Below are 12,954 nucleotides of genomic sequence, written 5' to 3' on the forward strand. Positions count from 1 at the left end.
TTTTTTTTTTTTTTTTTTCACATTTTGCCTGTGTGAATCATCTGTTAGAGTTCAGCCATGATAAATGGTCTTCGTGCTGGGTGGGGATAGAAAGCTTGTGAGACTTAATCTTAAGGATGGCTAGGCAGGGAAAAAGAAACTTTAGGAACTGATACCATTTACCTGTCCCCCACAACATAAACTTTACACAAATCACTGGTGAAACATTGCTGTTGCCCCACATTAGGGCATGCTCTCATCAACACTATTGCTTTGTGGGGGATCTTGGTTTTGGTGATGATTTTTTTTTTTCATTCTTCTTTTGCAATTAAGTGATATTTGAAGCAAATTTTTTGCAAAGTTTTTTTTTTTAAAGATGCTAAAAACATGGATGAGTTTGGAACAACACATTTTACTTTTCAAGCAAAGCATTTGGACTGACATCAAATGAGAAATTGCAAAAGGGTTGTGGGGAATTGAATAGCATTTTGCTTTATGACTTGAAACCAGAGGAGTTTTAAAAATATCTTGGCCACACAAAATGGATAGTCTGACTTGCAGCCTATTCCTACTTGCATGGATAAGTTCTAGTCATCGCTTGGGTAAGCAGGTGGTCAGACTAGCTGAGTGATATGTTGGCAATCCCTCTACTCCTAGATAAACCAGATAGTAAAACTGTACTTGAAAGGACTATCAGCTCTATGTTGGTTTTGACATTGTTTTAGTCAGGGGGAAAAATCAGAGATGCCCTATACTAACTAGTCCAATGATTATGGTTCCAACTTGGGACAGAGGGGAGTTTGAGTGGAGTTCACACTCTGAAGCCAGATCTTACACAGTACAGACAAATGTTTGTAAACCCAAACTATTGGGGGAGGGAAAAGGGGGTGTTATTTTTTGAAAGACCCTATTTTTGTATTCTGAAAGAAGTGGAAAAAAGACACACCCCTTAAATTCCACAACCTGGAAGCTATTCACAAACCAACTACTATCCTTCTCTGTCCTTTTGTTCTGGATATTGTTATATGCCAGTATTAGTAATAAGCTTTTGAGGAATGGGGGCATTGTCACTATTGCTGGGTTTTCTTGTTTGTTTGCTTTTTAAAATAATATTGACAAGTTCTTTATCTGCAATCTTTGAGCAGCCTACATGACAGAATCCTACCACATTGGTAGTTTTGTTACTAGAAAGACATGTATTTTTTCAAAGAGAATTTACCTCCCCCATTATCCCTATCTTCCTTGTTAGAAGGGCTACTCTGATCAATCATCTCATAAGTCTCTTAATACAGTTGGTCTGAGAACAGATTGCTTTGTAGTTCTAACACTTGTTTCTTGACTACCATTATCCTCAAGAGTTACCATGCTTTTTTTCTCCTCTACTTGCTAGTCAGCAGTACCTTGTAGAAGTCCTCAGGAAAAAAAAAGCTATCTGGGAGCAATATCACAATACCTTTAAGTCATCTTTTTATAGAGGAAGTTATACTTAGCATTTCAAAGCAGTAAAGAAGCATTTTTCTTCTTTTCTCATATTTTCATTATATTCTTATAATTCATTAATTACACTTAATAACATTTACACCTGAATAAAAGCAATGTTTTGTGATATGAGTCACACACATAGAAGTGAAGTTCTAGTCTTAGAAGAAAATAGAAGCTTATAAAAAATATCAAAAGACCTCATGCTAGAATACGAGCAATTGCAGTATGCTTGGAAGTTCTATAACCCACTAATAACTTACCTTTTTAGAGAGCTTCCCCCTTTCAGCATATCATAATCTACATTTCAGACTAATACACCTCTAGAGTAGTAGAGCACTCTCCCTTCCCCCTTGTCTTTAACTCTTCAGCAATGGTTAGCTCAATAACTATTGTTTCAAAGCATTAATTCAGAGAAACTGGTATCACCTGGCCTTAATCAGCTCCAAAAAAGAACAAGGAGGTTATGGAGAGGAGAGAAAAGACTTCAAAGATTATGCAAATATTACCTATCTCATTCTAAGTTCTATGCCAGCTCTTGATTCTTTGTCTTCTTTGATCCTGCAAACAGATACAGAGGTGCTGAATCTTACTACTCTGAACAATTTCATTGATTTCAGTAGGACAACTGGAAGCAACAAATTTAAGAGCAACAGGTGTTTGCATGACCAAGGCTCACATGGGTAAAGGGCTAGATCTGCCAAGGGGCCTATGCTCTTTAGAATGGGCTCCAGAACCCTGTGCTAGGTGCATCTGCTCCCTATACATAGCGTGGGAAGAAACAGGCACTTTTGAGCGGTATCCAGAGCAGCCAGTTTGTTCAATAGGAAACTGCCTAAAGCCAGCACATTCAGCTTATCAGCAGGACTAGCCAGCTGAAAATGATGACAACCAGGTAATCCCAGCACCATTGTGCATCACAATATAAATACTCAAGATATGTTTCTGGAGACACAAGCCTTTTTCCTGGAGTTATCTATATACATTTATTAATGTTTGGATTCTTCTGATTTTCCCCTCTTTGGTCATCCCTTTCCCCTTTGTTCCTTTTTAAAAATAAGAATAACAAAAACATACCCTTTACTTCTCTAGCATGTCTGCTCATGCACCTTTCCCTAGTCTGTTACTTGTCCTTTCAATATCACTGTACATGATAACAAATAATCAATATAAACAATATCAGTGCTCTATAAAACATGTAATCCCAAAAATAGACCTACATATATTCATGTATGTGCATGTATATATGTATGTGCATACATACACACACACACATACATTCATATAGTATTTAAATATAGGCATTCTGAAGTATAGTTACAGTGTGGTTATAAATAATTAGGAGTTTGTGTACAGTACCTAATAGTTATTTAATACATGTCAAAACAATACAAAATTTATGAGGAAATGCTGAGGACAGTGGTGTGACTGAAATTGTATTCCTTTCCTCTGACTGCCTGCTTTCTCTAGCTTAATGACTCTTTAATTCTGTTCTAAATGGTGGAACAGCTTCAGCAGGAGGGATGCAGAGTGACTTTTCCCAGAATAACCTCTGCACTGACAGTTAGTGCATGCTCCCTGAAGGAGAGGAGAAACTGCACCTGGGTCTCCCTCCCCAAGCAAGTGCTTTAATCACTAGGTCAGTGATCGGTAACATTTAACAAGTGACAGGCAAAACCAGTCCAGCTCAGGTCCCAGGAAAGCTGGCACTTTCAGCCAGGCTATTGTTGTCACTGCAACTCTTCCCACCACTTTTCCTTGCTGCCTGGCTCTGGTACAAAGCCCTTTGCCACTGAACAGTACTGAAGGCCCTTGCTGCCAAAATGCCTCAGAAGATCCCTATTCTCTGGGCCTGATAAAATGGCTGTGCTGGATCCAGCCACTGCCCTAGGTTATTAATTAACAGATGGGCACTACCACTTTCTCTGGCCATGTTTTAGAAGAAATTAGTGACCATGAGTACGTTGATCCATAAGGGCCCTGCTCCTGCCGGTGTGTGTGAATAATACTGGATTGAGCCCATCAGCAGTGTTAGGTGGAGGAAAAGTAATTCGTGGATCTACTTCAGGCATCATGTTGTCCAGCTGTGACAAAAATGAAGCAGTTGTTGTTTTGGGTATGCACAGTGATACAGCTCCAGGTGCTTAAGAGCCTTTGTATCAAAAAGTGAGGGGCCCCTCAGCAGTTAGTCACCTCTTGGGTTTGGTGACAGCTGAGTGACGGTCTCCAGGAACCCATTGAGCTTATGTGCAGAAACTCTATGTTAGTCCCATTTTATATACCTACATTCTGTTTTTGGATACCCCAAAGCTATTAACATGTGTAAGTGATTGTAAGCATTGCTGCTTTAGGTGTTTATTCCAATTTGTTGTACTTGAACCATCAATTAAATCTTAAGTACCCAGGCAGAACTGCAGTTTTAATATCTGATTCATCATCTGTGGCTGAAATGCCATTCAAACCAATAGATCACAGATTTTGATGGAATGAGAAATCTTTTTGAATCCCAGAAAGCAAACATAAAAGGGGAGGGATGCTCACAAACAAATACATTTCTTTAAAATATCAGTGAATCTTTATAAATAAGTTGAAGGCATTTGCTCAGCTGCAGTAGAACTGGATTTACTGATATAAGTTCATTTTTCCCTTAATTTTGAAGCCAATATATACAGAATTAAAGTTTTTTTCACAGTCAAACAACATTTAGTAACTATGTAATATTTTTCACCTTTGAAGTTAAAATATTATATAATTATTAGCTAGTTAACCCTCACAGAACCATAATAAAGCAAGCAGGAATGAATTAATTAATTAATTCATTCATTCATCCATCCATTTTATGGATGGTGACACTTTGGTCAGAGTGGTTAAGTGCTTTGTTTTAAATCACAGTGAATTATCAGTACAGAGCCTGGAATGCCTGGTCCTAATTTTCTACCTTGTGAAGACACTTTATCTTTCAGGTGTTTATAATTTGTTTCTGTTTCCCTCTCCCTCCCAATCAAGTACATTACCTTTTGTGGTGTGAAGAGTCCATAAGTAATCCTGTGATCACCTGATCTGGAGTAAAGGCAGCTAAGAAGGATAAAAAGGAGTCAGCTGTCTTCTAGAAGCATTTACCTGGACATAGGTATTGACAAGTGTGGGACAGAACAAAGCAGGTTTACTGAAGGTAATGGGAGACTAGTTTAAAGTTTTAGCTATCTCACAAGTAAAGTTGAGGGTATTGGCTTTTAGAGAAGACATTAATGATTTTTAAGCAGTGCTATGGTACTTGCCTCTAATAGATCTGGCATCATTGGCTGATACTATTTTAATGCTAAGCTCCTTTGACTGTGAATAAACCAGATTTGTTTTGTTTGTTTCCTTCTACCTTCTCTCAATAAATGTAGTCTTCCTAAGTTGCTGTTTATTCTATTCTGGGCTGATTCTGTTTTTCATGTTGTGTTCTGATTCCAATGCCTTACAGTAAGCCTTTCATAATTCTATAATAATCTAATAACTTGCAATTTGATTGTATCCTGCAAACCCTTGTGAGGAAAGGGATATAGAAATTGTCACATCTTGCAGTAGGTTGCAAAAAGTAGTATCTATGAAAAACCTCTCCATATGGTTAAAATAGTATATTTCATAACATAAAACCTTACGTTCCCTTTAGTCTCCCTAGTTAAACTAACTTCTTTGGAGTACTTAATGAATAGGTACACATACAAGGTATTGTGAAGTAAACTAAAGGGGGAACTTGCAGCATAAGACTTCCTAAAAGATGAGGATTCTTTGCACTTGCAACTAGATGATAAAGCCCAACCTACTTGGTTTTTCTCTAGACCAGTAGTTTCCAACATTTTTTTTCTACTGCTAGGAGCAGTGTGGCAGGAACAGAGCTCCATGTGTGGGGTATGGCTTGTCTCTTATATATGGTGCTGCTGGCATTACCCCCCCTGGTGACCCTCATTTGGGTCACAACCTGAAGTTGGGAGTTGCTGCTCTAAACCATTATAGCCCCTGCTCTTGTGCTTCAATCTGGTCTTTTTGAGGTAATAGCTTAAGTCTGAAAATGATGGTCCTGTACAGAGAGAATTCCCTACCTCTCTTTAAAGACTTCCCAGGCATCAGAACAAAAAAACCTGTTTGCCTCTCTAGGAGGCAATATCTGAACCAACAGGAAGGTCTGTTACTATAATACCAGAGCTACCTTCTAACAAGTAGTCAAACAAGTGTACTAACTTCACAAGGCAAATAACTTTCTAAAGAAAAGAAGAAATATTTTAAACCTAACAAACACTTCCTACTTAGCTGGCTTGCTTTAAACCATTCTTTCCGTCTCTTGAAATAAGTTAATCTTGGTTATTAGAAGGTATTGTAGAGGAAGGATGTTGTTAACCTTCCTACCATGTTGGTTTTTACTGTGACTTGGTTGTACCTCGATCACTTGGCTTTTTACAGTGACTTGTTGTACTCTCTCTGCTTTCTTGGCTGCTTTATTAGAATGTCTGGACGTGGAAAGAAAAATGCCAAACCCCCATCAGTATCAAAGAAAAGCAAGTCGGCAAAAGCTGGACTGCAGTTCCCAGTTGGCCGTGTCCTGAGGCTCCTCAGAAGAGGGCACTATGCTGAGAGAATTGGTGCTGGAGCTCCAGTGTACCTGGCTGCGGTGCTGGAATATCTGAGTGCAGAGATATTGGAACTGGCAGGAAATGCTGCACGTGAAAACAAGAAAGGCAGGATAGGGCCACGACACATCCAGTTGGCAGTGAGGAATGATGAAGAGCTGAACAAGCTGTTTGCAGGTGTGACCATTGCTGAAGGTGGGGTCAAGCCCAACATCCTTTCCCAGCTTCTCCCCAAGAAAACACACACAGCTGTTCCTACAGGGGAAGAATCCAGTCCTTGACTGATTTTTTTTCCTTTCCTCTCGTCTCGTCTCTTTCTAGTTTGAATTTTGCACTTAAGGACAATGAGAGTCTCTCTAGATACTATTTATGTACGAGATGTTGATTTATGATGAATATTACTCAGACCCACTATTTTAATGTTTGTGTCTTTTGTAATACTTGTAATAAACTTCCTGAAATTAAACAACTTACTCTAATCTATGTTCTGTGGATATTGTTTGTCTGTCTTCCCCCTCCTCAAGATAAAGGAATGATGATTTGATTTACTTATTTTTCCAGGAAAATGTTTATCTTGCCACTTTTTAAAACAACATAAATGTGGCATGCTTGCTTTCCAAACCCTGGGAGTAGAGCCAATTTTACATCCTATCCAGTTCTGGACTGTTGGGTCTAGTTCAGTTCCTATAACTGAAAGCTCCTGCTACCGCTACCATCACCACTGCCAACAAAAAGTTCACCCCAGCTAAAAATGCTGGTCCCCTATGGGGCCAGGAAGAGGTTATACAATTGCTTGACCAGTCTTAGCTAGACTGTAGCAGAGATGTTTGTTATACTAAAAACAATAACGTTGTCATGGTGGCTAAAGGAGTGCTTTTTTTTGTTTTGGTGCAGATTATTCTTTTTGGGGACTTGATAAACTGTGCTGGCATAAGCTGCTTCGCTATGGAGTAGTTTGCTCATGTAACTAAGCCAGGCAACATGGGATGCTTTAATGCTTCTTGCTCATGTGCTTGACTTGCATTAGCTTCATGCTGACGGGACTGAAAAATAGAAATGTCCCCACTACTGCCTCTAGAGGATGTTAAGTTTGTGGAGAATCAGTCACACTCACTCTAACAGACATGCAGACTCAGCAGCATAGGGACACAACTGGGCACCTGCAGTACAGGGACAGCACTGGCTTCCAGTTGTTGCAATTGAGACTGTAATCATACAGCTGCCTCTTTCTCCCATCCGAGATGGTTCCTGTAATGGTTGCCCCCTTTGCCCTGCCCTTGTTACCCTACTCTACAGGCTGATCTCTGACAACTTCCACACTTAAAAACAATCAACAGAGCAGGGGTTGGCAATCCACTAGGAATAATAGACTGAATTAATGCACCTCGACCCTAGTGTGGTTTGCCACCTGTGAATCAGCTGCCATCACTATCCAGTCTTTGTGAGCCAGGGGAGGGGGGTGGAATATCTTCACAGGCCAGACTCAGTTCACGGGCTATTGGTTGCTACTCTCTGTGATTTAACATATAGTTTTCCTCTTTCTTCATAGTTATTTTGGGCATGGGAAGAGTTAAGGGTTGCTTTATGTTAATAAGGCTATTTAATAAAAACTCTTTATATTTAGTTAACTAATAGTTTACCTGTAAAGGCAGCAACATTAAACAGCTTCATGGTAGTAGCAATGTAGGAAGCCTGAATATGACTCTTCTATTTAGCTTTGCTTACACACATGCATGAGTTCCCAAGTATTACGCAGTGAAAATGGTCTGTTGCTATTGCCCTTACACACCTGGGCAAGATCCAATATGACATGTGCCATGAGAATATCTAATTCTAAAATAAAAGTCATGAAATATATGCCTTGTATATCTACATCTGTGTGCAAATTAATTAGACTATATAACTTTCAAAGTCCCTCTCAGTCCTCTGATTCTATACACCTGACAGCTTTGAGGATATTTAAGGGAAGAGTTCTCTTAAATTCAGACCTCTAAACGGTTCAGGTGGTCTGTGTTGTCAGAAATGTATAGCAGACTGCACAGAAGAACATGGGCAAGGTCATTACTTTGACTTTCCACTAGATGAGGAAGGTGCGACAGCAGTTACCACCAGCCATTAAGATGTTTTAAAAAGTATTTAGTCTGCTTTTGTGGAAAAGTTGTGTAAACCCTGGGTTAAGTAAAATAGATATATGCGCTTAAATTTGAAGCCAGCGTATACATTTTAGATGCTTTTGAAATAATTTGTAATATTTTAGCTCTTTCCACCTGGTGGGCTCAACACATTCTGTACAATATGAGTCAACTGGAGCTCATAACACAACTTTGAGATGGTTTCATATTTTTATGTGCATTTTACAGATGGGGAAAATGAGTCACAGCAGTAAAATAACTTGTCAACAATATGAGAGAGAGATCCTTAATCTCTGAGGTGGTTATATCATGCTTCTGTCATTTATTTTTTGGTGCTGTGACTGAATTATCAATAATCCAAGCAATATTAAATGACCTGGAGTAAGAGTTGCTAATAAGCTGGCTACTACTCTGAGTGTTAAAAGGAGACAGCTGCCCCCTACAGAAAGAGCAATCTGTTAGTTTTAGATAGTAGTGTTCCTGGGAGGAGGACTGAGAAAAAGGCTTGGGTAAGGTAAAAGTTAGTTTGCTTCTCTGTAGGGAAAAAAAATATATTTCGTCAAAAAAATTAATCTTCTTTTCTGCAGTGGCTCATGTGGCATAATTTAAGTAGTAACTAAGCCATTACATTTGTTATAAATGGTACCAAGCTGGTTTTAAGTAAGTCATTTTTCTAGAGTTTGTCGTCTCCATAGCCATAAGAAAGAAATAAGGTCTTCATTCTACTTCTGAATCCCTTCTGTAAGACTGCTTTGTTCTGTACCTGTACCCTGCTTCCCTCATTGCCAACTCTAAACAGAACTTCATTTTCAGTTTTATTTTTCTAATAATTAGCCTTTGTCTCTGAAACTGTTAACAACAAAGTTTCCTGGTCCCCAGTTAGCCAACACCAATGCATAACATTGGACTGTAACAGTTATTCTTGACTTTCCAAGAATCAATGATGGCATACTTTGTCAGAAAGCAGGGTAGACTTGCAACTGGTATGCTAAACCTTTAAGCTTTTATGAAACCGAGCTCACTTCACCAGTTATTGTGAAAGACTTGCAGAGAGCAGTGTATCAAATACAGGAGTGTTTTGAATACAAAAGACAATGGAGGAAGAGTAGAGGAATCATATGAGTAATAAACCCATAGAGACAAAGGGGTCACAAAAGCCAATTCAGGTAATGGGATAAGGGTCTATAGTCCCTGTTTAGCCTATATTTAACATAATCTGGTCTGTGGAGGATTTCTTGTTCCACAATTTCATGTTTAAGTTCTTCTTTAAGCTTTTCTTGTCTAAAAACAGCTACTCTGAGGTCAGTGATGGAGTATCCAGGAAGGTTACAATGTTTTGCCACAGGCTTGCGTGTCTTTCTGGAACTTATGTTAATTCATTCCTACATATGGAAATCACCCAATCTGTCCTGTATAGACAGCAGATACATAACGTCAGCAATGAAGTAACTACAGCCTGTGGAGATGCGCCTTATTTGTTATACCGTACAACCTTATTATAACTTAACCCTCAAGGAACCATGCAAAATTTAATTTGTATAAAGGGGGTATCTTCCATAATAAGGTTAATCAATTTGCTGCATCATAATGAAACAGTTGGTTCCTGCTGTTGCAGATTGTTTAAAAATAGGTGGTTGCTATAAAAAGGCTGTCTTGCTAGCTGTGTAGCCACACAGGTAGCTAACTGTGCTGAGCTCTCTTTTGTACTTTTCCCAGCTTCTTGAGTAGGTTTTTGTAGCCCTGGTACTTCTTTTTCCCCCTAGCCCCCTCCTCCTAGCTACATCTATTCCTCCGTGACTTGTGTTGGGGTCTGTTGCATTACTGCAACAGTCCTTTTACAATAAAATTTAAACTTGCTCAAGTGGCTTTCACACTGCACTAATTCTGTGTTCCTGTTGCTCTTAGCTAAGAATTGCTAACCAGTTTTCTCTTGGTTTGTTGGTTTTGGGTTTATAGCTTGTACTGAGGGAAGCTGCTTAGTGTCCTGCCTGGAACAGTCCCTGTTGTTCTCCTTCATGATATTTAAGGCAACACTCTTCCAAGCCGCCTCAACTGTCCAGGTATTCCAAGTGCATGAGGCCATGGCGCTGGCTTTGTCTTGCCTTTCTTGACCAAGCCTTTCCTTTTAGGGTCTTGCTCATTCTGAAGCAGATCCATTGCTTGATAATGTTATCCCCAGGCAAAGCTTTACTTTAACCAAAAGTTTCAGAGGCTTGTTAGGTGGCAGACTTGCATTCTCTCTTTGCTGCACAGGAAAGTCATCAAGAGTCTCTAGTATGTTTTAAATGATAGGTTGGGGTTAGGTCTTGAGAAGATTTCTAAGCAACTACCTGACTCTGGATATCTTCCTTCAGAAGAAGGATCTAAGCAATTAAGCTAGTAAACTATTACGACCTCCTTTTAAAGATCAGGATTTTCATCTTAAAAAGAAGAACTAACAGTACTGTACTAGAATGTGAGGGAAAAGTAAAACTGCATATCTAATCTTGTCACCTACTTCTCCTTCTCTATAGCTTAAATATGAGGATACTGTAATGGTGCCCTTATCAATGGTCTTTACTGCTCTCTTTCTCCTCTTCTGGACTAGATTGATACCAGAATGTCTGGACGTGAAAAGAAAAATGTGAAACCCTCATCTGTGTCAAAGAAAACCAAGTCTGCAAAAGCTGGGCTGCAGTTCCCAGTTGGCCGTGTGCATAGGCTCCTCAGAAGAGGGCACTATGCTGAGAGAATTGGTGCTGGAGCTCCAGTGTACCTGGCTGCGGTGCTGGAATATCTGAGTGCTGAGATACTGGAACTGGCAGGAAATGCTGCACGTGAAAACAAGAGAAGCAGGATAGGGCCACGACACATCCAGCTGGCAGTAAGGAACGATGAAGAGCTGAATAGTCTCTTTGCAGGTGTGACCATTGCTGAAGGAGGGGTCATGCCCAATATCCTCTCCCAGCTTCTTCCCAAGAAAACAAAATCTTCTGGTCCAGGACAGAAAGATGGCCAGTCACAGGAATTCTAGTAGCTGTTAAAAGTTTGCTACCTCTGGGACAGGTTTCCTCCATAACTGTTAATTTATCATGCCTACAAATGCTTGGTTTTGTTTTTGTTTTGTTTTTTTTCTTTAATTTTAATTTCATGTTCTTTAACTGCTTCTAAGTATGCTTCTTTTATTGATCTCTATGAAATAAATACTTGTGCAGAAGGTTGGGGGGATTCTTTGTCTTATTTGCTGCAGCTTTTAAGAAGGAAAAACATGACTTCTCATTCCAGAGAGAAGTTGCTATTCGGCTGTATCCTAATTTAAGGTAACCTGGGCCCAGATGTATAAATCTAGTTACTGCATGCATAAAATGAAATGTGTTTAGGCTTGACAGTGAGCATGTGAATGTACATGATGCTTGTTTGAAAATGGTGGGGGGCTTGGCCAACTGGGGATCTCACTAATCAGCACACCCTCTCAGTAACCACTTGCCTCCCTACTGCTCTGAAGTACTGGATTGTTCCAGAGGTCGCAGTACTAATCCACAGCTTCCAAGGCTCTGTTCCGGTTTGTAAGGGAGCTTTTGAAATATGCTGGCTGATAATGTAATCAGGTAGTCACCAGTTCTTGTAGTAGGAGATACAGTGAACTGGATTTATTTTTCATTATTTCTACACCACTTTTTATTTTCCTGTCTTTATAGCCCTCTACCGTCTTCTTCACCTGCCTCTTCCAAGCAGATAAGTCCTAGTCTTTCTTCACATGGAAGTATACCCTTGATCATCTTGTCCCTTTTTGTATATTTTCTAGGCCTACTTTCACTTCTTTGAGAGGTAAGTATCAGAAATGCATACAGCAATCAAGATGGGGGGTACACTACCGATTTTTATATAATACTGTCTAAATTATGTGAGCTATTGCCCTTACTAAAGCCTTGCACATTGTATGCCTTTGTATGAAGGAGTGGAGGGTAGAATCTGCAGATTCTGTCCTTTATAGGAAGTAGAGTGAAACTGGGGTACAGAAGGCCCTCAAATCAGGGGCAAAACACTTTGGGGTGGCTGCTGGTATCAGAGAAGTAGGGCTAGAAAGGACCTCCATAGATCTTCTAGTCCAGTGTTTCTCAACCCAAAACTGGGTTGCAAGAATGGATGAAAGGGTTGCAAACAGTCACAGGAAACATGCAGAAAATAATGGATTTTTCTCCTTTTTAAAGGAGAAAAATGTGGGGAACCACAGGTTTCCCCTTACAGGTTGGCAGAGTTCCAGCCTGCAAGGGGCTGCTTAGGGCTGGGGGTGAGCAGGAGGAGGGTGATCAGGCAGGGGGTACAACGTGCATGTACACATGCAAGTGGTAGCCAGGCAGTGTGGAGAGCAGCACCCAAAGCTCCCAGTAGGTAAGTCTGTGGGGTGGGAGGGTGTAGGCACAGTGTTGGGAGGGGAAGAGGCAGCACAGGTGATACATGGGAGGGATGCATGCTGCCTCCTCCTACCCTCCTCAGATTTATGTACCTACAGTGGGCACGGGGCTGCAGCCTGGCCAGACTGGCACAGGCAGGAGCTGCCTCTGCTTCCCAGCAGGTGGGACACAGCACAGGCGGGCAGAGTGGAGTTGCAAGACCTGTTGTTGTGGCTTCCGCTGCCAGCAGGAGTAAGCAGTGGCCCAGCCATGGCAGCAGGTTACAGTCATGGCCTGGTGCATTGAGTGCCTGGCAGTGGGAAGAGGTGAGGGCAGCACAAGGCCCCTTTTTCCCCCCCCCCCCCCCCCTTTTTTTTC

The 12,954-nt window shown here is 40.5% G+C and overlaps 2 protein-coding genes and 1 long non-coding RNA gene across 5 annotated transcripts; 2 read left to right on the forward strand and 1 right to left on the reverse strand.

Moving 5' to 3' along the window:
• Window positions 1-19: 19 nt before the first annotated feature.
• LOC109303052 lies at window positions 20-1,836 on the reverse strand. Its single transcript, XR_002098998.1, has 2 exons — window positions 1,722-1,836; window positions 20-76 (listed from the first exon to the last, which is right to left on the reverse strand). It is a non-coding gene; the product is annotated as an uncharacterized LOC109303052 (long non-coding RNA).
• Window positions 1,837-4,511: 2,675 nt separating this feature from the next.
• LOC109302393 (histone H2A-beta, sperm-like) lies at window positions 4,512-6,367 on the forward strand. Its single transcript, XM_019523964.1, has 2 exons — window positions 4,512-4,630; window positions 5,947-6,367. The coding sequence occupies exon 2, from the start codon at window positions 5,948-5,950 to the stop codon at window positions 6,350-6,352; it is 405 nt and encodes a 134-aa protein (XP_019379509.1). The 5' UTR covers window positions 4,512-4,630; window position 5,947; the 3' UTR covers window positions 6,353-6,367.
• A 2,225-nt stretch (window positions 6,368-8,592) lies between these two features.
• On the forward strand, window positions 8,593-11,403 carry LOC109303467 (histone H2A-beta, sperm-like). Of its 3 annotated transcripts, XM_019525661.1 has the most exons (3): window positions 8,594-8,717; window positions 10,496-10,641; window positions 10,789-11,403. In XM_019525661.1, the coding sequence occupies exon 3, from the start codon at window positions 10,803-10,805 to the stop codon at window positions 11,214-11,216; it is 414 nt and encodes a 137-aa protein (XP_019381206.1). In that variant the 5' UTR covers window positions 8,594-8,717; window positions 10,496-10,641; window positions 10,789-10,802; the 3' UTR covers window positions 11,217-11,403. The 3 variants fall into 3 exon arrangements, with proteins under 3 accessions (XP_019381209.1, XP_019381206.1, XP_019381207.1); XM_019525664.1 differs by lacking the exon at window positions 10,496-10,641 and having other exon boundaries at window positions 8,593-8,717; window positions 10,791-11,403; XM_019525662.1 differs by lacking the exon at window positions 10,496-10,641 and having other exon boundaries at window positions 8,594-8,712; window positions 10,791-11,403.
• Window positions 11,404-12,954: the final 1,551 nt, after the last annotated feature.

Source organism: Gavialis gangeticus, unplaced genomic scaffold (genome assembly GCF_001723915.1).
Source record: "Gavialis gangeticus isolate Ggan-Ray unplaced genomic scaffold, GavGan_comp1, whole genome shotgun sequence".
Lineage (NCBI taxonomy): Eukaryota > Metazoa > Chordata > Crocodylia > Gavialidae > Gavialis > Gavialis gangeticus.

Excerpts from the sequence above, each read along its gene's own strand:
- LOC109302393 (XM_019523964.1), top strand. The coding sequence starts at position 5,948 with ATGTCTGGACGTGGAAAGAAAAATGCCAAACCCCCATCAGTATCAAAG.
- LOC109303467 (XM_019525664.1), top strand. The coding sequence starts at position 10,803 with ATGTCTGGACGTGAAAAGAAAAATGTGAAACCCTCATCTGTGTCAAAG.